The sequence below is a fragment of the Anabrus simplex genome, chromosome 2, assembly GCF_040414725.1.
Source record: "Anabrus simplex isolate iqAnaSimp1 chromosome 2, ASM4041472v1, whole genome shotgun sequence".
NCBI lineage: Eukaryota > Metazoa > Arthropoda > Insecta > Orthoptera > Tettigoniidae > Anabrus > Anabrus simplex.
The window spans coordinates 82635132-82657907 of record NC_090266.1 but is presented as its reverse complement, the minus strand read 5'-3'; the positions used below and the strand labels follow the sequence as shown (position 1 = coordinate 82657907).

The window sequence follows — 22776 nt, the reverse complement described above, 5'->3', positions numbered from 1 at the left end:
TCATCTATACTTCTAGACTTTTCCATCGTGCTATATAACCTATTTACATCAGAGAGCTTGGTGAGCAAGAAATATTCAAAATGTTATTTGGACTTTAGACTTCTCCTTAGCCTGTCTGGCCTTATTTCCTCTCTTTATATCTGGCTTCTTATGTAATTTTTCATTCAGCCAGCCAGTGTCGGTGTTAACATTCGATATGCAAACTTCATTCTTTTCAACTTAACTTACTATGGCAACGATACTCTGGACAGAATCACCTATTTTAAGTGCTTGCAATACCTACTGGTTCATCAACACTCGTATTTCTCCACAAAAAAAAAGCTACCCAGTGAAGAATCTCTTCCTCCTAGTTTCCCTCCCCATTCCTTGCATTTGTATTGTATCCTTCTGCTTCCTTCTTTTTATCTTTTTTTATTTGGTGTTCCTCCACTACTTCTCTAATCATATCTGTGTCATGCCTAAATTTAATATTAACCAATTGGATGTACTTTCACTATCTATGTGACATTGTAAATGTGGCATATTTTCACTTGGCTTCAGAGCTGTTCCTACAATTTTAATTGTTCGCTTATTCATATTGGTGTTCTAATCCTATCAATAGAAACTCATATTTCTTGTTAATCATTAAAAATATTTATTTTTACTCTACTGTTAATATTCTACTGTAGTTCTCTTTATTCTAATTTTTTATATCCTCTGGGGCCCATCAACTTCTCTCTGCATCTTTGCTTACTACGTCACTGTTCTATATACGCCGCTTCTCTATTATAAATTTGGTAGCAGACCTAAACTACTATTATTATTATTTGTTGACTTGTGTTCTTTTTGTTTTTAAATCCCTATTCTGTCATTTCACTATGGCAGATGTTTCTGATAATTTTTCTCCATATCAATCTGGTACTTCTTCTACATATTTTCCTATCGCTCTCAACTTGTCCGCCCCAAATCCGCGTCTTGATCACATATTTTTTTTATTTTTTTTTAAGATTTATTGTCCCATGATTCATCTATTACTACAGATTCTACTACTCTTATATTCCGTCTCCCCAGAAACTTGAACCATCTATTGATTATACTCTTTGCTAATACCATACCAAATTTATGTCAGTCACCTCCTTCTCCTCTTAACCCTTCCATACTGGCCTCCCACCCTGATCCAACAGCATCACCTACCCCTCCTCCACAGTTTTTTTTATGAATCTTCCACCCAGTCTCCTACTTCTTCACATTCACAGGCAATTAACTTTCATATCATTAAGAAATGTTTAGATTTGGTTCCCCAACTTACTTCTATGCATCTCAAGGAATTAACACTTTGGTTATCTGCAGCCCGTAAATTTTTAAAGACTAATTTAGCTTCATTTTTTCAATTACTTCCTCTTTTGTACTATAAAACATCTGTCCATTTTAGCAATATTCTTTTACAACACATGTCTGATTTTCATGACTGCATGCAATTTTGTTCTGCCTTGTATACTTATTTTCTTCCATATGAAATTCAACAGCAATTAACCTTTTCGCTGCTAATATTGTGAACGACTATACGAACCCTCGGTGCTGAATTATTTTTAAAAAATAAAATGCCTCACAATACATGAAAAATATGAAAATTGTGCAAGATATTTCACATGAACTGGCAAATAATTCCAGAACAGATTTCATTTTTATTTTTTTTCACAAAAATTAATAACACAAAAAAATCAGGGTTGTCCATGTGAGCCAAAAATACACTTTTCTAAAAAATTCTATATTCCATTTGCACAAGTGCTAAATTCTCACCAAATTAGACAACGCTCTTTCAACAGTTACGAATGTGAGACATTTTAGCTATTTTTCAAATCAGGGTTGTCCATAATAGTTAAAGTACTCACTGGTCATCGCCTTGAATAGATCGGTTATGACAAGTTATTTCATAATCAATCAAGGAACATTTCACTATTACAGTAATGCAATAAAAATGAAATTTAAGCCAGGGTTGGCCAAAATAAGAAATGTAGTGAAAACACCAAGTTCTAAAATATCAACTCACCTAATTTACACCAAATTGTTTCATAATTTACAACAGACACTCGAATGTGCCCGTCTTCAAAACCTCACTAATGTGTGGTATATTTCGAAGCAGGGGTGAACACAGAGGGCCACGTCACATTTGATGCACATGTACTGGGTTTCACGCCTCTTCTTTTCGCCAGTTGTTGTGTTGGAGCAGACATGGCAGCATCTTGTAGGAAATTTCTTCTTTGGAGTAGGCTGTACAGGGGGTGGGAAATGTCTCTCCGTTAGTCTGAGTGGTTGGTCACCAGATGTAGGACGTCCTCTTTTACTGGTTTGTCTAGATACATGGTACTTCTGGATGAGTTCCCTTATGAGCTGTAGCTGGAAATCTGCTAGTCATATGTTCTGTCCAGTTTTGACATTGAAGAGGGCATGAGAATTTAGAACAGTGATGTCCAGCTGGTGGAAAAAGAACTTTCGGTACCATTTCATTGACTTCCGCACACATTCTATAGAACTGATCATCATGTCTGACCGGTCAACAGGACCCATATACCTATTATACTCAACAACGCAATGGGGTTTCTCTACAGGCAGTCTTGTCTGTCTGTCCGTCTTCCCTGTAGGTATCATTTTGTCTGTATGTCGCGTGGTCAGCATACAAACTTCCCTACGATCGAACCACCTGATGGCAATCATGTTATCTGTCGCTTTTGATTCAGTTTGTCCTTTCTTCAATTTTGTAGTAAATTTCGGCATACCCCTCCTGTTTCTCCTGACGGTACCACATTTGTTAGTTTTGTTTTTGTATAGGTGATCGTACAGTTGTGGACTTGAATACCAGTTATCTATCCACAATGTATGTCCTTTCTGCAAGTACCTTTCAATTAGCGTCAAGACAACTGCACCTGATACCCCAAATTCACGTTCAGGAATTATATCTGTAGTTGACCCTGTGTAAACAATAAAATCCAGCATGTAACTGGTCTCACAATCGCAGATAACAAATGTCTTTATTCCAAATCTGTGTCTCTTAGATGGGATAAACTGAATGAATGAAAGCCTGCCTTTGAAAAGCGTCAAACTTTCATCAATGCAAATGTTTTCAAACGGGGTGAACGTTTCTCTGAATTTGTTTCTGAGATGGTCAATTACAGGCTTTACTTTATATAGCCGGTCACCTTTAGGCTGACTGTTGTTGTCATTGAAATGTAACAACCGCAATAATAAGAGATACCTGTCTCTAGACATGAAATCCGAGAACTGCGGAGTCATTATTAGAGGATCAGTTGACCAGTATTCAAGAATTGTAAGTTTCTCCATTCTTGCCATAAGCATTGTCACGGCGAAAAAGACGTACAGTTCTTCAAGTGTGGTTTCCCTCCATTTCTGTAGCCTTGAACTTGGAGACGGTGGCATTGTTTGCATAACAAATACAAAGTACTTGTTTGTTTCTACTGCTATATGCTCCATAATTTCTCGTGAAAAGAAGCACTGAAATACATCTAAAACCGCTGGTTCATTATGAATCACACCGAATGGTATACCCGATGAACTGTCATCAAAACTGTGTATTACAGGACTAAACATATTACCCATGCGCCATTGAAACAAATCAGGTTTGGAATGAATTCTTTTCCTGGTTTGTGGAGCTGGTACTTGAGGCTCAGCACTATCACTGTCATCACTGTCACTAGAACTGTAATCACTACCCAAATCACTGATATCTGAGTACTCATCTTCCGATTCAAGGGTATTCACAGCTTCTATAAGTTCGAACTCGAAAAGAACACACCATCCGCTACTAGAAGCCATTTTTACAAACCCTGGATACAGGTGCTTTGCGGGACTGCCAACCTAGGTTGCGCGCTGAGCTGAGTGCATTATTTCAGATATTTGACCGTAGATAGCATTAAAATGCAGTCTCCGTTTTGACTGATGGCCCATTATACTGCTAAAAGATGTAGCTTGCTGCCTCTCAAGTTTGAAAAACAAAGTAAACTCCTAAGGTATATATTTCCTGTTCAGAACTTTAGCTAAAGTTACCGACGAGATATCTCGGGCGCAGCAAGGACGTGACGCATTACCATGCCTGAGATATCTCGGGCGTAGCAGTGTAAAGGTTAAGTTCTTTCTTTTTGCATCGTCATCAACGCCCAGGTGAATCAACCTATGACTTTTTAGATTCTCTTACTGGTTTTGCAGACGTTCTGGCTATATCTGAACACACTCAAGAACTCATTTATCTTGTACGATTCTATGCTGCCCCTCCCTTTCGTCAGTTAATTAGCCCTTTCTCTCCTCCCACCACTATCACCCATCTTTATCATACTGCTCAGATGGATACTTAAAAAAAAAAAAAAAAAAAAAAAAAGATACTTTCAACTCATAGTAATGCCTCTTATTATGTTTCTATTCCCCCTCCTTCTCCCTTCGTTTCTCCTCCCCCTCCCCTTCTCCCTCTCCCTTCTTCTACTCGCACTCTTCCTCTTAATAATCCACCTACTTCTATTCTTTGTTGTTATCCTTGTCAAGGTCGTGGTCACATTGCTTGTAATTGTTCTACCCCACGTTCGGTGAAACGCTCTATCCCGCCGCCTGTAGGCGGTCCTTTGAGAAAAATCTGCCATCTGTCTTACCCCCCGTCCGTCATCTACATTGCATTTTCGAACCGCATAGGTTCTTTCTCTGTTACACAATGTACCTTCTCTTGCATTATTGGACTCGGGAGCTTCTATCTTGCTTCTTAGTTCTTTTTTTCAGCAACTACTTCAATTGCATCCTAATCTTCAATTAAGTTTTTCTAATTTATTATGTACCTTGGTATCTCGCCACCCTTTGCATATTCTTGGCCAACTTACTCTTACCATAAAGATTTCTAAATTTTCATTGTTTTTTTCCTTTTTACGTCGTACAAGATCTTTGCGCATCTTTTATATTGGGGTATGATTTTTTTTCACACACTATTTTAACTCTTCAAACTCAAACTTCTTCTATTTCTTTTTATTTTTATTCTGCAGTACATATTCCTTTGATTAATCCTTCTGATTATCCTACTTCGCAACACCTATATTTTCATATTACTAGATGGTTTTTCTAAATATTTGCTTCTTCACTCTTTACGCAAAATTTCTTCTCACATTATTATTAATCTCTCTAGTCATATTTCTTACTCTTATTGGATTACCCTCTAATTTAGTGTCTGATAATGCCTCCATTTTCACTTCTAAACTCTTTTTTTATTATGCATTTCCAATTGGGAATTAAGAGAATTACTACATCTCCATATTATCCCCAGGCTAACAACGTGGAACGCCATCACCGCAATCTCAAAATTGCTCTCTCCATATTTCATCATTCTTACCATAAGGCCTGGGATGCAATTCTCTCTGACCTAGCCACTGCTTTCAATTCTAGTATAAATTGTGCCACCTGACAGACCCAGGCTAAACTCTTTTTGGCAGAGATCATCACATTCCCTTAACTCTTAATTGGGATCTTCACACCCTTTTATAATCCGATGATACCAAATCCGCTGAAACTCTCTGGACTGAAGTCCTTTCTCATCTTTGAACTGCTCAAGTTAATTATAAGAAAACTCTAGATTCTCACCATATCCTTTCTACTTTCAAACTCGGTGACATGGTCCTGTTACACAATCACTCTCAAAGTTCCTCCAGTAACCAGTTTTCTGCCAAGTTAGCCCCTCGTTGGATAGGTAAAGCCAACAACCTACTGAATTTATTTCTCGCCACACACATGACGATTTTACCCCTCAACACAACTCTACTCCTGGCATGTCTTCACATGACCTATCATACCTGTGTTATTCTACACGAATACCCTGTACAAACCATGCTACATTACAATATGGGACAACATATGGGCCAGAATAAACTACACAGCGGTGCATATAACTTTCCTTGCGATAGTATACATAAATTTCAGAGCATAAACTCTAAAGTAAACAAGTTCAATTTACTAGTACTGGAAATATTTGACAAGCACACACCAAAGAATTGGGTAAGAATCACTTGCCAGTCATCCGCGTGGTTACCTGCCAAGATAAGATCTGCTATGACCATTTGTGACGAACTGTACAGATAATACACATGACACAGATGATTTTGAGCCGTACAGGATTCTGAGAAACAGAACTAAGCAGTTAATTAGGAATCATGAATATAAATACTTTCAGGAACTGATGAAAAATAACAGCCTGAGTCAAAAATGGAGTAAATTACCAACTATAGATATAGGTAAAGCTGTAGAGCAATATGTACGAAGCATATCTCTACAGGCTTTAAATAATCAATTCACACGGTCCTCCTATATATTCCCTACAAATTCATCACCCTTGTTTCAACAGCATTCTGTGCATATAAACTCCTTTCTAGAAATATCAGCATAAATGAAGTTCAAGGTGTCATATACTCTATGCCAACCAATGCCACAGGTAATGAAGACATTACTATATTGCTGATTAAGGAAATCTTAGGAGCTCTTCTGCCCATACTAACTCATATATTTAACTACTGTCTAACAAACGGAGTGTTCCCAGAAGTTTGGAAAGATACGCTAGTTAGAGCCACCCCGAAGACTTCCACGTTAGATTCTTCTTCTGATTATCATCCAGTATTACCGTTATTGTATACAAGGAACTCGATATACAAAGCACAACATAAAATTTATTATTTGTAAATCTTTACACAGTATATACAAAAAAGGAACAAAAACTGACTTGATGCTTGAAGCGCTGCACATGTTAAATAATGACATAAACTAGTAGACCGGTGGTCTGAGAAGTATGTATAATCATATACATTAATGTTCATATGTACAATGCTGTCTATCTTGATAAGATAGGACGCTTGAAGGAACGAATGTCCATGATAGCTTATGGCTATCTGTAGTTTGTAGAATTATACAGGGAACTTGGATTAAAGTTCGTGGTAGCAGAATACTAGGCCGAAGTTGGAGAACTTGCAGAGAACTTGGGGTAAAGTTCATGAGTAGCAGAATGCTAGGATAGGACGCATGTCGGTGATATGGGAGGCAGGATACTTGAGGCAGAGATGTCCTGGGTGAGACCTCTCGACCAGAATTAGTCCACCTGTTCAGAACACTTTTTTAAGAGGGTACCTCCGTGTCTGATATACGGTGTAGTCTGATCGCTGGACAATGTGGGAGTGCCTGCAGTGGAGAAGACGTCGTCCAATTTATACCCGCTGACTGACGTCACACACGATACGTCAGCGCGCTGCAGTCACACCTCGTGGTATCTAGAAGCGTCCAGGCTGGGCGGGTTGCTGAGCTTGCAGGTGGCGGGGGACACACACAACAACCGTTATCCAAGACGCCTGAACGACTAGTTCACTCACAAGTTACTGAATACCTTACCAAGCATTCCCTCCTCAACCCCTTTCACAGTACGGCTTCAGAAAAGGACGTAGCACTGAGTCACCTTTACTACGAATGACAGATCATAACACATGTGCAATGCACTGACTGTACTGACATTATTAAATCTTAGTAGTGGCCTTGACACTGTCAATCCTCAGTTACTATGGCAGAATATTCGAGAGCTAAATTTTAATAGAATGTCACTAAGATTTTATTCCTCTTACATTGAAAATCGCCAGCAATGTGCGACAGTAGGAAATGTGAGTTCAAGATGGCAAAGTAAGACCCTCGGTTTCCCTGAGGGTTCAGTCCTTTGACCACTGTCATTTATCTTATTTATTATCTCTATTAATGATATATCGAAAGCCCTTAAATTCTGCAAATTGCAAGTGTACGCGGATGATGTACAGATTTAATATAATTCAAAACAAATAGATACAGATACTGCCATTATTAAAATAAATTCTGACCTGCACCATAATGGTAAACATGCAAATAAAAACAGCTTATTAATAAACCTGCATAAAAATCAAGTTACTGTTATTGGTACCACTACTACTGCTTTTTGCTTTACGTCGCACCAACACAGATAGCGATGATGGGATAGGAAAGGCCTAGGAATGGGAAGGAGGCGGCTGTGGCCTCAATTAAGGTACAGCCCCAGCATTTGCCTGGTGTGAAAATGGAAAACCATCTTCAGGGCTCCCGACAGTGGGATTCAAAACCACTATCTCCTGGATGCAAGCTCAAAGCTGCGTGCCTCCAAACCGCATGGCCAACTCGCCTGGTTGGTACCACTAAATACCTATTTTCCTTCAAGCAACATGACATCTCTCCAATGATTTTAAACAATAAAATCATAATCAATAATAAAGCAAATCAATAAAATCAAAATAATAATTAAGAGGAGAATTCCTCAAGGCAGTTTTACTGGACCATTATATTTTATTATATATATGAATGATATGAGTAAAGAAGTGGAATCAGAGATAAGGCTTTTTGCATATGATGTTCTTCTGTACAAAGTAATAATTAAGTCGCAAGATTGTGAGCAACTGCAAATGACCTCAAAAATGTTGTAAGATGGAGAGTAGGCAATGGTATGATGATAAATAGGGTTAAAAGCCAGGTTGTGAGTTTCACAAATAGGAAAAGTCCTCTCGGTTTTAACTACTGCATTGATGGGGTGAAAGTTCCTTTTGGGGATCATTGTAAGTATCTAGGTGTTAATATAGGGAATGATCTTCATTGGGGTAATCACACAAATATGATTGTAAATAAAGGGTACAGATCTCTAGACATGGTTATGAGGGTATTTAGGGGTTGTAGTAAGAATGTAAAGGAGAGGGCATATAAGTCTCCGGTAAGACCCCAACTAGAATGTTTCCAGTGTACAGGACCCTCACAGGATTACTTGATTCAAGAACTGGAAAAAATCCTAAGAGAAGCAGCTCGATTTGTTCTGAGTGATTTCCGACAAAAGAGTAGTGTTACAAAAATGTTGCAAAATTTGTGCTGGGAAGACCTGGGAGAAAGGAGACGAGCTGCTTGACTAAGTGGTATGTGATATAGATGTTGATTCCCATAGGGAATCAGAAATATTTGTTCCGAATGAGTAAATTTATAATACCAATATAAATGGTCCGTTATTGGACATTATAAATTTTCCAGCTAACTCATTCCTGGTTGCCAGCGTTTCACCCCCGTGTGCTAGGCTGGGCTCATCAGCTGGTACCTAGCACACCTACCAAGAAGCATGGCTAGTGCATACCGTGGAGGCCACTGCGTAGGCTAATTGTAGCCACCGGCAATGCCAATACACTACGAGAGAATTTGTCCCACTACCAAAAACTGATGCCTGCTTGCCCATCAGATAATATAGATGTTGATTCCCATAGGGAATCAGAAATATTTGTTCCGAATGAGTAAATTTATAATACCAATATAAATGGTCCGTTATTGGACATTATAATCAATAAAATCAAAATAATAATTGAGAGGGGAATTCCTCAAGGCAGTTTTAGTGGACCATTATATTTTATTATATATATAAATGATATGAGTAAAGAAGTGGAATCAGAGATAAGTCATTTTGCACATGATGTTCTTCTGTACAAAGTAATAATTAAGTTACAAGATTGTGAGCAACTGCAAATGACCTCAAAAATATTGTAAGATGGACAGTAGGCAATAGTATGATGATAAACAGGGTTAAAAGTCAGGTTGTGAGTTTCACAAATAGGAAAAGTCTCCTCGGTTTTAATTACTGCATTGATATTTCTAATTCCCTATGGGAATCAACATCTGTATTATCTGATGGCCAAGCAGGCATCAATTTTTGGTAGTGGGACAAAGTCTCTCATAGTGCATTGGCACTGTCGGTGGCTCCATGTAGCCTACGCAGTGGCCTCCACAGTATGCACTAGCCATGCGTCTCGGTAGGTGTGCTAGGTACCAACTGATGAGCCCAGCCTAGTACACGAGGGCGAAACGCTGGCAACCAGGAATGAGTTAGCTGGAAAATTTATAATGTCCAATAATAATAATAATAATAATAATAATAATAATAATAATAATAATAATAATAATTGTATGGCCTCAGCTACCGTGTGCAGACATTTCAATTTGACGCCATCTGGCTGTCTGCTCGTCAATTTCGACGTTCCGTTTTACTCTAGGCCCCCACTAGATGGCAGACCGAGTAAACCGAAACTCTCTTGGGCGTCTATGGCTGAGATTTAATGAATTTTGTCGGGTAAACACCAAATGTGTCACCAAAGATCTTTTACATGCCGACATCGTACGACATGGAGTGTCGAATGGACTTTTTTCCGCCCTTCAAAAATCCGACTACCTCTGCCGGGTTTGAACCCGCTATCTTGGGATCCGGAGGCTGACACTCTACGGACCATTTATATTGGTATTATAAGTGGTATGTTCTGAGCCGTCGGTGGAGAGATGGCGTGGAATGACATCAGCAGACGAATAAGTTTGAGTGGTGTCTTTAAAAGTAAGAAAGATCACAATATGAAGATAAAGCTGGAATTTAAGAGCACAAATTGGGGAAAATATTTGCTTTTAAGAAAGGGAGTTAGGGATTGGAATAACTTACCAAGGAAGATGTTCAATGAATTTCCAATTCCTTTGCAATCATTGATGGAAAGGCTATGAAAATAACAGATAGGGAATCTGCCACCTGGGCGACTGCCCAAAATGCAGATCAGCAGTGATTGATGGGTTGATTGATTAATTGATTGATTGATTGATTGATTGACTGATTGATTGATATACCCTACCCTACTCTACTTCAGTGATTAACTTAGGAATTATAATGACTGAGTCCCTAAATTGGACTCAACATGTAATTAAGTTCATAAATACACATATCAATTAAAATGGTTCTATATTTTTGGTTCAACTTAAAGAACAAATTCACTCTCTGATACTACCTACATTTCACTATTGTGACTTGTGACAGTAACAAGAAAGTGGACTGGAGCCTGAAGAGCTGCGTAAGTTATATCTTTAATCAGCAATATGATGCCCATATATTACCTTATTATTAAAGAGCTGCCGTGGCTTTGAATACACCAGCGCTGTGAACTTCGCATGTTATCACTTCTGCACAATCCACTAATACTCCCAACTATCTTTCTTTCCAACAAAAGGGGATTTTACATCGTATATTTGCGGGTACAGTGAAAATTCTATGAGAAGAGAAGTATTAAAAGATGTGAATAAACACGAGAGAACAAATATCGGAACTTACTCCGGTGGGGCTTATAACGTAACAATAGTGCACTGAAAAATGTTAAAAACACCAAACAACAAATATGAAAACATTTAAATGGGGCCCCTAAAACTATCGACGTACTATTGCAGATCACACTCTTTCTAAAAGAAATGTTAGTAGAAGCCCTTTGTTCCGGACCAGTCCTCTCGGACCTCCCGTCCTATCATGACCACTCTTGCCATACCTGGGCATAACAAGCCTTTCAAAGACAACGTGTTTTACGAGATATACAAACGCATAATTCCACAAGGTCCATTACACGAGTAATGCATCATCGAGTAAATTTCTGTTCTTACTTGGATGACATTTCAATAACAAGTAGTTTTAATGAATTGACAGATAATTACTAAAAGATTTTAATTGCAACTGTAAAATGATGTATGATGATTTGAGTATTAATATGTAAACAGATCAGCAAGATCAGATTATTGTGCATTTGCTATGAGTATATCACTTTAATTTTAACACACCGTAAAAAAAAAACTTGTAAAGACTTTCACACATTCAGAATATAAACAAAATAGATTTAAAAATGTTTGGTGATACAGCTAAAGCATGTTAAAACTTTTAATCAATGTATTTATTTGGTGAAAAGTAGCGTATGATGTTGTGTATCCCTACATGTCACCACGGCAATTTTAATTAATATATACTTGCTCAATTTATGTGATTTGTATGATTTAGGCTGATGACATTTGTATATTTCGAAATGGGTACCACTATTAAATAAATGTTGTAGATAACATCTCATACTACTTGTAATTTGTATTGAAAAGGCTGAACCTTACTAAAACTTATCTCTCTGATGCCCGTAAACCGCACTGCTATTTACAACAGCTCCTTCATAATCTCTGCGTCCCGTCATTCACTACCTGCGAACATTAGAAAAATTCCCTCTCATCACAAGTTTAAAGTGGCTTACCACGAGCATTGGCTGAGTAGATCCCGCTGACTTGCCAGATAATTGTTGCATGAATGAATTAATGAATGAATGAGTGAATGGATTTCTGTAGTTAGGTCATTTAAGTGTACTTTATTTTGTGTATTTTTAAATTAAAGATAATATTATTATAAATAATGAATAATATTATAAATAATATGATTACTAATGTTATTGCTATTAATATTATTTGTGTTATTGTATCTGTAATTATAACTTAAGTATACATATACTCGTCTAGTGGTTACTTGTAAGAAAGGGCCTTAAGCCCTAACTTCGCCACCAAGAAAGGCACTACAGTAAAACCTCATTAACACATTCACTCCCGTAGACGCCTTAAGGCGTTTAAAACTGCCTATGTGCGGGACCGTATCCGAGTTAAGGCGTTTAAGGCTGCGCGATGTAAACGTCGTTGTATTTAGCGCAAAATTCGCACGAAGTCGTAGTTTGTGGTGAAAACCATAGATGACATATAAGGAATTCAGTGAAAGGCAGAAGAAATTGAAAAGAGGGCAAATGACTTTCGATAGGGACAATGAAGTATTGCCATGTTCATGGAAGGACAAAAAAGTAATTACCATGGTTTCAACAGTACATTCTGCTGAAATGGCCGAAGTTCCGAATAGGTTTGGAAAAATAAAAATGAAACCTATAAGCATCATTGATTATAATCAGTTTATGCACGGAGTTGATACAGCCGAACAGTATTTGGCAATGTATCCGTTCATGCGAGAAACAGTGAAGTGGCCGAAAAAAATGTTTTTTTACATTTTTCAGTGTACATTTGTAATGCATTCGGCTTTTCCAAAAATCGAATCCGAACTCAAAAATAACTTTTTTGACCTTCATGCAGACTATATGTAGAAACTTCTTACAAGACAGTGAACATGAAGAACTATCAGAAGCCACAAATATTTCTGTGTCACCGGTCCCATCTCAGTATTCAGTAGGCTCGTCAGCATCTATGTGTAGCCCAACGGTGCAGCCTCATAAGCGAACTCCGGCTAATGAGCCACCATTTCGACTTGATGGGAAAATAAGAGAGCATATACTTCATAAATTCCCAGGCATGAAATCATATAATTTCCCAACTAGACGGTGCAGAGTGTGCGCGAAAAGCAACATCCGGCGCGAAACCAGGTGGTTCTGTGGAAAGAGTGGTGTGCCTCTCCATCCAGGAAAATGTCAAGCCTGATACCACAGCCTCAAGCACTACTAGTTATCATCCTAAATGTATATTGAAAATTTCAATAGTGTACTTACGATAGTTTTCTTACAGTAATATTTAATGTAACACAGGGGATTTAAAAAGGCTGGGCTGGAGGTTTAAAGCACCCGCTGACGAGCCGGTAGTGAACGTGTTAAGACATTTCTGCAGGGGCCAAGGAAAAAGAACGTGTTAAGCGAGAAAACATACTACTGAATACACGAATAAAAACTATCCAACAGGAATATGGAAACAATAGATACGATTTTTTCTGACATAAGGGGATTTTACGTCGTATATACATGGGTACAGTGAAAATTCTATGAGAAGAGAGTATTACAACGTTAAAAAAACTACAGAACAAATATCAGAACTTACACCGGTGGGGCTATAACATAACAATAGTGCACTGAAAAGTGTTAAAAACGCCAAACAACAAATATGAAAACATTTGAACAGGGCCCATAAAATTATCAAAGTACAAATGTTAGTAGAAGCCTTTTGCTTCGGACCAGTGGGTTATTTTATTACACTTACACCTTACACTCTATCAGGTATACAACAGAAAAACAAGTCTCTATAAAACACTCACGCGGGAAAAGAAAAGAATATACTGGGAGGAAGAAGGTAAAAGAATCATAGAAGAGGCAATGAAAGACCCATATAATGCTCTAAGTCCCAGGAAGCAAGCGCAGACACATTATATAAACATGGAAGAATGGATGACACACTTTAGCAATATACTCAACAAGGAAGGAATAACAAACATCCCAGAAAATCATCAAAGTACCAATACACTAGCGCCAACTGAATGGACTCCCCTGACAACAAATGAAGTACAAAACATCATCTAAAGAACAAAGAAAAACAAAACCGCAGGACCAGACAACATATACAGTGAGTACATAAAAGACACTGCTCATCTCCTACTGCCTACACGGACAAACTTATACAATAAATGCATTGAGACTGCCTCAATACCGGAGAGATGGAGACATTCAACAAGTAATGTATTCTATAAAGGCAATGGCGAACAATATGATACAAACACAGAGGCATCGCTCTGGAGAACATACCGTTCAAGATATTCACAAAAACAATTGTGGCAAGAGTCAGAGAAGAAATAGATGAGTATCTACCAAACGAATGGAGTATTATAGGGTGACCCAATTAGCCCGTTACTTTTCATCCGGGCAGCAGAAGAAATAATGAGAATAACCTACACCGATGATATAGTGATCGTATCAAAGGATATCACAAAACTACAAAACGTGATAAATGATATGGAGGAATGGTGCTACAAACACAAGTTTGAAATTAATACATGGAAAACAAAAATGATGGTATTTAGGCAAGGAGGAAAGATCCCAGCAATGGCAGAAATCTTCATAAAGAGTCAAAAAGTAGCCATAGTAAAAGACTTCAAGTATATTGGCATTACTCTGCAAACAAGTGCCAAATGCTTTACAAAGCATGTAACAAAGAAAGCAACACAGGCAGTACGGTCAATGCATGAAATCAACTACATCAGAACTATCAGCCTAGAGACGGCGATGGCACTATTTAGATAAAAAAATCATGGCAATATTAACATATGGGATAGAAATCATATGGCCGTACCTCACAGAAAAGTATCTATCCTCTCTAGGAAGAGCAATCGGAGAATCCAAGACAACAAGATCAACTCTTCTACCTTCTAGCGCGAGAATCCTTCCTCATTGAAGACTTCAGAACACACCTGACCCTACCCAATACCAGAGCATCAGAAAACCTCCTTGCAACACTCAACAAAAAAAGAGAAGACATTCCTTCAGAATTCTTTGGAACTGGGGCCATGATAGACCGGACATGGACAACATCCAGCTTCAAGATCAGGCACGTGTTCACAAGACAGGTAGTACATGATTTCCATTATCTAATTTGTACCAACACTTCATACCATGAACCGACAGAGACATGTAAGTGCAAACTATGTGGATGCAAGTGTGAATGTTACCACGTAGAACTCTGCATCCAAAGAACAAAAACAATTAAAGAATATGCAAACCAAGGCGCAAGCACACGAGCAAAGTGTATATAAATGTATTATTTTTCCTCTCTTTCTGTATGGCTATTTGGCTGCAATAAATATATTATCTTTCTGGTCACACACTTAGACAATGAATTGGAGGTTATATACGGCCATGTGCGGCTGCAACAGAATGACTTTGGCCGCCATTTTGAATTGAACAAAACTTTGACCGACCAAGTCCGATTCGAGTGATTGAGTCCAAACTGGAAGGTGCAAGTTTCAGATTCACGCCACCTCTGTGCGCTTAAAGATGTAGATGTCGGTCGGTTGCCTCACATTTCTATTAGTAGTCAGTAGAGTGCTCTGTGCCTTCCTCCCCTCCTCTCCTCGCCCCTCCCCCAACTTCATTCAACCTGCACAGCAGTAAGCTCACTCAATTGTCGCATGAATCTAACAATGGCAACACCTCAGCACAAAGCGTTCTGTGTTGTTGAGTTTGCACGGACTACGTCTGTGGTCATGGTGCAACGCGAGTTCCACATGAGATTTAATGAAGACGCGTACAGGCCCTGTCTCAAGAACATCCGACGGTGGTTCCTACAGTTCCAAGAAACAGGAGGTTTGTGCAAAGGAAAAAGCCCTGGTCGACCGCGAAGTGCACGGTCAGAAGAAAATGTGAGGAGAATCCAAGAGGCGTTTACTCGGAATCCCCGGAAATCCATATTTCAGGGTCCCCGTCAGCTTCAGGTGAGCAGTACCAGTATCTGGCATGTCCTGAAAAGATGTCTACACATGAAACCGTACAGACTTCAGCTGGTTCAGGCACTGATACATGTTGACAAGGGGCAACGGATGGAATTCTGTGCATGGAAAATGATGATGAAGACACCTTTTCGCGCCTCATTTTTAGTGACGAAGCAACCTTCCATATCAATGGCCGTGTCAATCATCACAATGCTCGGATTTGGGGAACCGAACACCCACATGCTACAATCGAGCACAAACAGTATTCTCCCAAGGTAAATGTTTTCTGCACGGTCAGTAATGTCAGGTTTTATGGCCCTTTCTTCTTCAACACCAACACTGTCACAGGACAAAGCTATCTCCCAATGTTAGGGACCTTGCTCTTCCCTTTGCTGCAAACACACTCATGCGACTTCATTTTCCAATAAGATGGAGCCCCGCCCCATTGGAGCTTATTGGTGCGAGCATTTCTGAACGAAACAGTGCCTCACTTGTGGATTGGTCAACACACCGCTACGGATCGTGCTCTACCATGGCCTCCCAGACCCACAGACCTCACTCCTTGTGACTTCTTCCTGTGGGGATACGTCAAGGACAAAGTTTATATTCCACCACTACCCACTACACTGGATGACCTTCAAGAGCGGATAACACTGTGATCAACTCGGTGGTTCGTGATACGCTGCAACACGTTTGGGAGGAATTGTCCTATCGCCTTGATGTGGTCCGTGCTGCTGGTGGTGGTCACACTGAACACTTATAGAACTAAACTTGAACATCAGTCAAACACATGTATCTTAGGTTTAATCTTATACTACTGACTGTTGGGAAAATATAGCTTGCTGAAATCGGTTCATTCTTTATGAAAGACCCTGTACATTTCTAACTTCTGAATGGAATGTTAAATACAAGCACAAACAGGCTCATTGTGTTATTCTGCAGTTTCACTGCTAACTGGCAAGCAATACTGAGCATTTCTGAGGCTAATGGCTAGCTCCCCGAAGGTGCAATTTATCCTGCAAAGTTCAAGAATTCAAGGCGAGGGCACTTACCTGAGTTGGAACGTTCCTCCCACAAGGGATGACAAAAAACATTTTCAGGGCTAGGAAGAATGTGATCATACTATGTGGTAATAGCGAAAAGTTGTGACGTGATAAGCGAGATACTTTTATATTGATGTAATACGATGGCAATTAGGACTTCGAATTTACGACGTGCTAAGTGGGAAAACGTATTGAAGAGGAATGCACTAACGAGGTTTCACTGTATGTGTCTATCTTAAACAGCAAGGTTAGAAAGGCAGGCCAATGAATATTAGTGGCATTTTGGTACTCAAAGACATGTATTTCTGCATTACATCAGCCCCAATAATCATGTGAAAGATTCAATACTTACAACCACACTGGTGGACAATGCGCACAAAATAATTGATAAGCATCCAATAAATAGCTCTGGGCTTGCTGCAGGTCCCATTCTTCCAGTGATGGGTATAAAAAGGCTGAAGGTCAGCAATGTTAAGTAGAACACATATGAAACACTCACTGAACTTGCGACAAAGTATGTAGTTACCCAGTGAGTAACTGAAACAAAACAATTAACATAATCACTCTCTTGGCATCAACAAAGGTAATTCCATTTGTTCTATAAAAGAATATAAATTAAAGCAATCAATAAAGCAAAGTCAAAAACTACAAACCAACTAACTTACACCTGCTCAATGAATATCTTCAAGAGAAATTCAACATTTTCAATACTTTAAAATGTGTATTTATCTATTAAAATACACTGCATGACAAAAAAAAGTTAGGCACCCAGGAGTGGTTGAAAGTGAATGAAACTACATATGTCGAAAGACCATGCACCTTTATTGAACTGATGATGATATGGGATGAAAGAGACAAGGCCTTGGCAGTTACAGGTGGAATGTTGGCACCAGGTCAGTAGGGTGTCATGCCCTTCCTCCAGCCACTGCTTTGAATCCTCTGCTGAGGCAAGTTCATCCACAGTTGTTGCAGCTGTCTCTCCAGATTCTGCAGGTTAGTACTTGGACGGAGTCCCCTTCCAATGTCATCCCACACATGTTCAATGATTGAGAGGTCCGGGGATCTTGCTGGCCATGGGAGGACCTCAACATACTCTAGACACTATAATCTATTAGCTTCATAGTCCGTATTGATAGTACAAGCACACAAGTATGAAGGATGAGTTCTCCACCTAAGCAATACTTTATATTATTTATTTTACATAGTGTCAATATTACTTACATAAAAGGACAGTACCGGTTTCGACCTGTAAATAGGTCATCTTCAGCTGTCGAAGAACCTGCTCAATAGCGACTGTACAGAACAAATACTCTAAAATCAAAATTAAACAAGAATGCCATTAAAATAAACATGAATGTCACTATTCTAAAAATTACTAAGGTTAAGATATATACATATGGTACAGTTTTGGGGGATAGAGGGCTTTTTCCCTGGCCCCATGTTTTCTACATATTTGAATTATATTTGCTGAGGTTGAAATTGGATACAATTCTAAGAGTTTATCAAGAATCGCTGACATTCTGGTGTCAAGTTAGAATATCTATGTTAAATGCCAACACAATGTCCAACGGTTTTATGAGATGTTTCAAAGTGCATTGTTGGGCAGCAAATATGCGGGGATGTTGTATTCATTAGAATAAGAGGTTTAGTAACCTGTTTACAGATACACAGCTTATTCTCAGTCTATATCATTGCTGAAAAACATGTTAGTGAAGGCCACTATACTAAAATATACTTAACGTTAAGATATATACATATGGTACATTTTTGAGATGATTCAAAGTGCAACGATTCAAAGTGCATTGTTGGGCCGCAAATATAGTAGTTTATATTGAACTTCCTTGTTGAGGTTTACGTTGCTGTATGCAACATAATGAAATCAATGAAAGTGAGTTGTGGGTGCTCCCCTCTTCATACATGCATTCCCTCAGGTAAATTTTAAAAATCTGAGAAAGAAGAAAAGGCAGGTAGGTATTAGAATAACTGATAGAGAGTGCCTGTTAAATAGGTTGTGTACATGGGAGTGTGTGTGTGTTTTACGTGTGAGCTGGATATGTCCTCGAGCATAGTTGGGAGCGTGTTGCACACTGTTGCATGTACGTCTTGTGGCTGTCGTAGCGTTAAGAAAGAGAGGTGGTGGGGAGGGGGAAGCAGCTTGTGGAGACGGTAGTGTGGGGTGGGGTGCATCTGCTGGGGTGTGTGTGGGATTGTGTTTGCTGATTCTTTTTAAATATGTGTCTTTTAGAATGGGCATGGCTGTGTTGAAAAGAATGTTTGTTTTGTTTGTGATTTCGTTTAAGTTGAATTTAGGATCAGCGTATTGGTCCACGTTGTTGTAAAAATCTTCCATTATATTGAGCAATGGGCCAATATAATATGCCAATGTCCGACTCGTTGGCTGAATGGTCAGCGTACTGGCCTTCAGTTCAGAAGGTCCCGGGTTCGATTCCTGGCCGGGTCGGGGATTTTAACCTTAATTGGTTAATTCCAATGGCCCGGGGGCTGGGCGTTTGTGCTGTCCCCAACATCCCTGCAACTCACACACCACACATACCACTATCCTCCACCACAATAACACGCAGTTACCCACATATGGCAGATGCCGCCCACCCTCATCGGAGGGACTGCCTTACAAGGGCTGCATTCGGCTAAAAACTGCCATACAAAATTATATTATTTATATGGCAATATAATAGGAATGTTTGATAGAAGTCTCTGGAATTGTTTTTCCAGAAATCCTGATCGATCTGTTCTAACCGCTGTTTCTCATATAGTTGCCTGGCCCTTCGGAAAGTTCTGGCTGCTTCTTTTCGAGCTCCACGGAACACATCGAAATCTTCAGATCTTCAGGTCGAGTTCCACTTTTCCCAGGCATTTGTTCTTTGGATCAGCACTTCATCACAGACCTCATTCCACCATCTATGGTTTCTCTTCTTAGCTGTCAGTATTGCAGTATTAGCTGCTTGTTGGATCTTGGAGGCGATGTCAGTCCATTTATGAGATTCAAATGTCAGTTGCTGGTGGTATTGTTCTAAGACATTTTGATCGATTTTTAACTTTCCAAGGTCGTATTTATAAATTCTATTTCCTGGTTTCAGGGAATTATTGAGAGGAATGAAATTAATTTTGATCTTGGAGAGGTAATTATCTGAATCAAACTGGGCACCTCTCTGCACTTTAACGTTCATTATTTCCTTAATCGCTCTCCTGGATATTGCTACATGATCAATCTGTTTTTCTCCACACACATTGCCTGGTGATCGCCAAGTTTTTTTGTTTGCTTGGCTTGGGTTTGTAGAATGTTGACATTATCTGAAGATTGAAGGTACAACACAGACTGACGAGTCTTATACCATTTCTATTAGTCATTTCTTGAGCATGATAGTTTCCAATTGTTGATCTGAATTGTGGTTCTATTCCCAGCTGAGCGTTAAAGTCACCTAATAAGATCTTAACGTTCCTAGATGGTATTTTCTCCAACTGTTCTCCAAGAAGGTCTCAAAACTGTTCGACTTTCTCAGGATTAAGTCTGTTGTCCTCATTGCTCGGTGCATGCACACTGATCAGTGTGTATCCTTTGTTACCACAGCTGAGAGTTAGAATGGAAAGTCTCTCAGAGGGGCTGAAGAAGTCCACGATTGAACTGACAACCTCCTTACGAACAACAAAAGCTGTGCCAAGTAAAGGCATGTTCTTACCTATTTTCATAGCCCTTTTGCCTTTATAAATATTATACCCCTCAATGTCCATTATGTCTTCATCTAGGTATCTTGTTTCTTGGATGGCTAAAATGGTTATGTTGTGTTTGTCCATCATCATTGTTCATTCTTTGTGTTATTCAACTTTCAGTAGTGAATTGACATTCAGCGTCCCAAAGTAGTATTTCTGTTTCGTCTTGAATTTTGTATGTGTAGTATTGTCCTCAAAATGTACCATATGTATATATCTTAATGTTAAGTATTTTTTAGTATAGTGGCAGTCACTAACATGTTTTCCAGCATTGATATAGACTGAGAATAAGCTACGTATCTGTAAACAGGTTACTAAACCTCTTATTCTAATGAATACGACGTCCCCGCATATTTGCTGCCCAACAATGCACTTTGAAACATCTCATAAAACCGTTGGACATAGTGTTGTCATTTAACATAGATATTCGAACTTGACACCAGAATGTCAGTGATTCTTGATAAACTCTTAGAATTGTATCCAGTTTCAACGTCAGCAAACATAATTGAAATATGTAGAAATCATGGGGCTAGGGAAAAAGCCCTGTAACCCCCAAAACTGTACCATATGTATATATCTTAACCTTAGGTATTTTTTTAGAATAGTGGCATTCATGTTTATTTTAATGGCATTCTTGTTTAATTTTAATTTTAGCAGTATTTAATTCTGTACAGTCGCTATTAAGCAGGTTCTTCAACAGCTGAAGATGACCTATTTACAGGTTGAAACCGGTACTGTCTTTTTATGTAAATAATATTGACACTATGTAAAATAAAGTATTGATTAGGTGGAGAACTCATTCTTCATATTTGTATGCTCTAGACAGTCCATAGACACACGTGCTGTGTGTGGACGTGCATTATCTTGTTGGAACACTGTCCCAGGGTGCTGTGCCATAAGGCGTAGGACGTGCGGACGCAGAATGTCTGTGACGTACTGCTGTGCCGTCAAAGTCTGCCGAAGCACTATTAGAGGTGACCTGAATGTATATCCTATGGCTTCGCACACCATGGTGCCAGGGATTACACCTGTGTCTCTTTCCACAATATGACATGATCTGCCATCTGCCCTCTGCCCTCGACGCCGTCTAAACCGCACACGATGGTCATCGGAGGTTATGGAGAAGCAGGACTCATCACTGAACATGATACGACGCCAGTCGTACTCTGTCCATGTCTCCTGGGCAGGGGTTGATATTCTGTTGACTATGGCAACCGACACATGGGGCACTAGGACTCCAATCCGGAGGATACGAGTCATCAAGACACTGTGCGGGAATTCACAGGATGTTGTAGTCTCCAGCACATGTTTGCGGATGGCGGGTGCCGAAGTTATGGGATCCCGCAATGATTGGCGCACCATACGACAGTCCTCCCTCAGGGTGGTGCTTCTTGGTCGAACCGAACCTGCACGATGTGATTGGGTGCCCTCATGTACCCACTGAGTCCAACATCGGGCCATTGTGACATCTGAATGGCCCACATGCCTGGCAATTGCACGAGACGACGACCAGCCTCATGCAGTTCCACAATGTGGCCTCTGACAAATGCTGTCAGCTGGTGGATGGGCTGTCTAACGCATCTGCGAGGCATCGCGGGTGCTTTGTACTGTACGTAGACCTCTCTGCACGTCTTGCTTAACTGTCTGACTCACAGCAGTGGACTGGTAACAACTTAACAACAGGACAGTGCCATCATGAATGCACTCTGGTGGGCATTCTACAAATTACAGATACTTGTAAAACTAATCATTTACTCACACATCAATGGTATGCACGTATACCAAAATGGGATAATACCTGACCACTCCTTCTGTGTGCTTAACTTTTTTATTTGTCAGGGAGTGTACAATTGAATTATAGTGGAACGTGTTTCGTCCCTTCTATTGGGACATCTTCAGCCACTTAACGGA

At 39.4% G+C, this 22776-nt stretch overlaps 1 protein-coding gene across 2 annotated transcripts in view; it reads right to left on the bottom strand.

The window, feature by feature from the left end:
- LOC136864911 (endoplasmic reticulum metallopeptidase 1) overlaps positions 1-22776 on the bottom strand; it is a 500707-nt gene that overhangs the window by 113468 nt on the left and 364463 nt on the right. For both annotated transcript variants that reach the window (XM_067142320.2, XM_067142319.2), the window contains exon 11: positions 17489-17673. In XM_067142320.2, coding sequence (XP_066998421.2) covers positions 17489-17673 — 185 coding nt within the window. The remainder of the gene's footprint in view (positions 1-17488; positions 17674-22776) is intronic.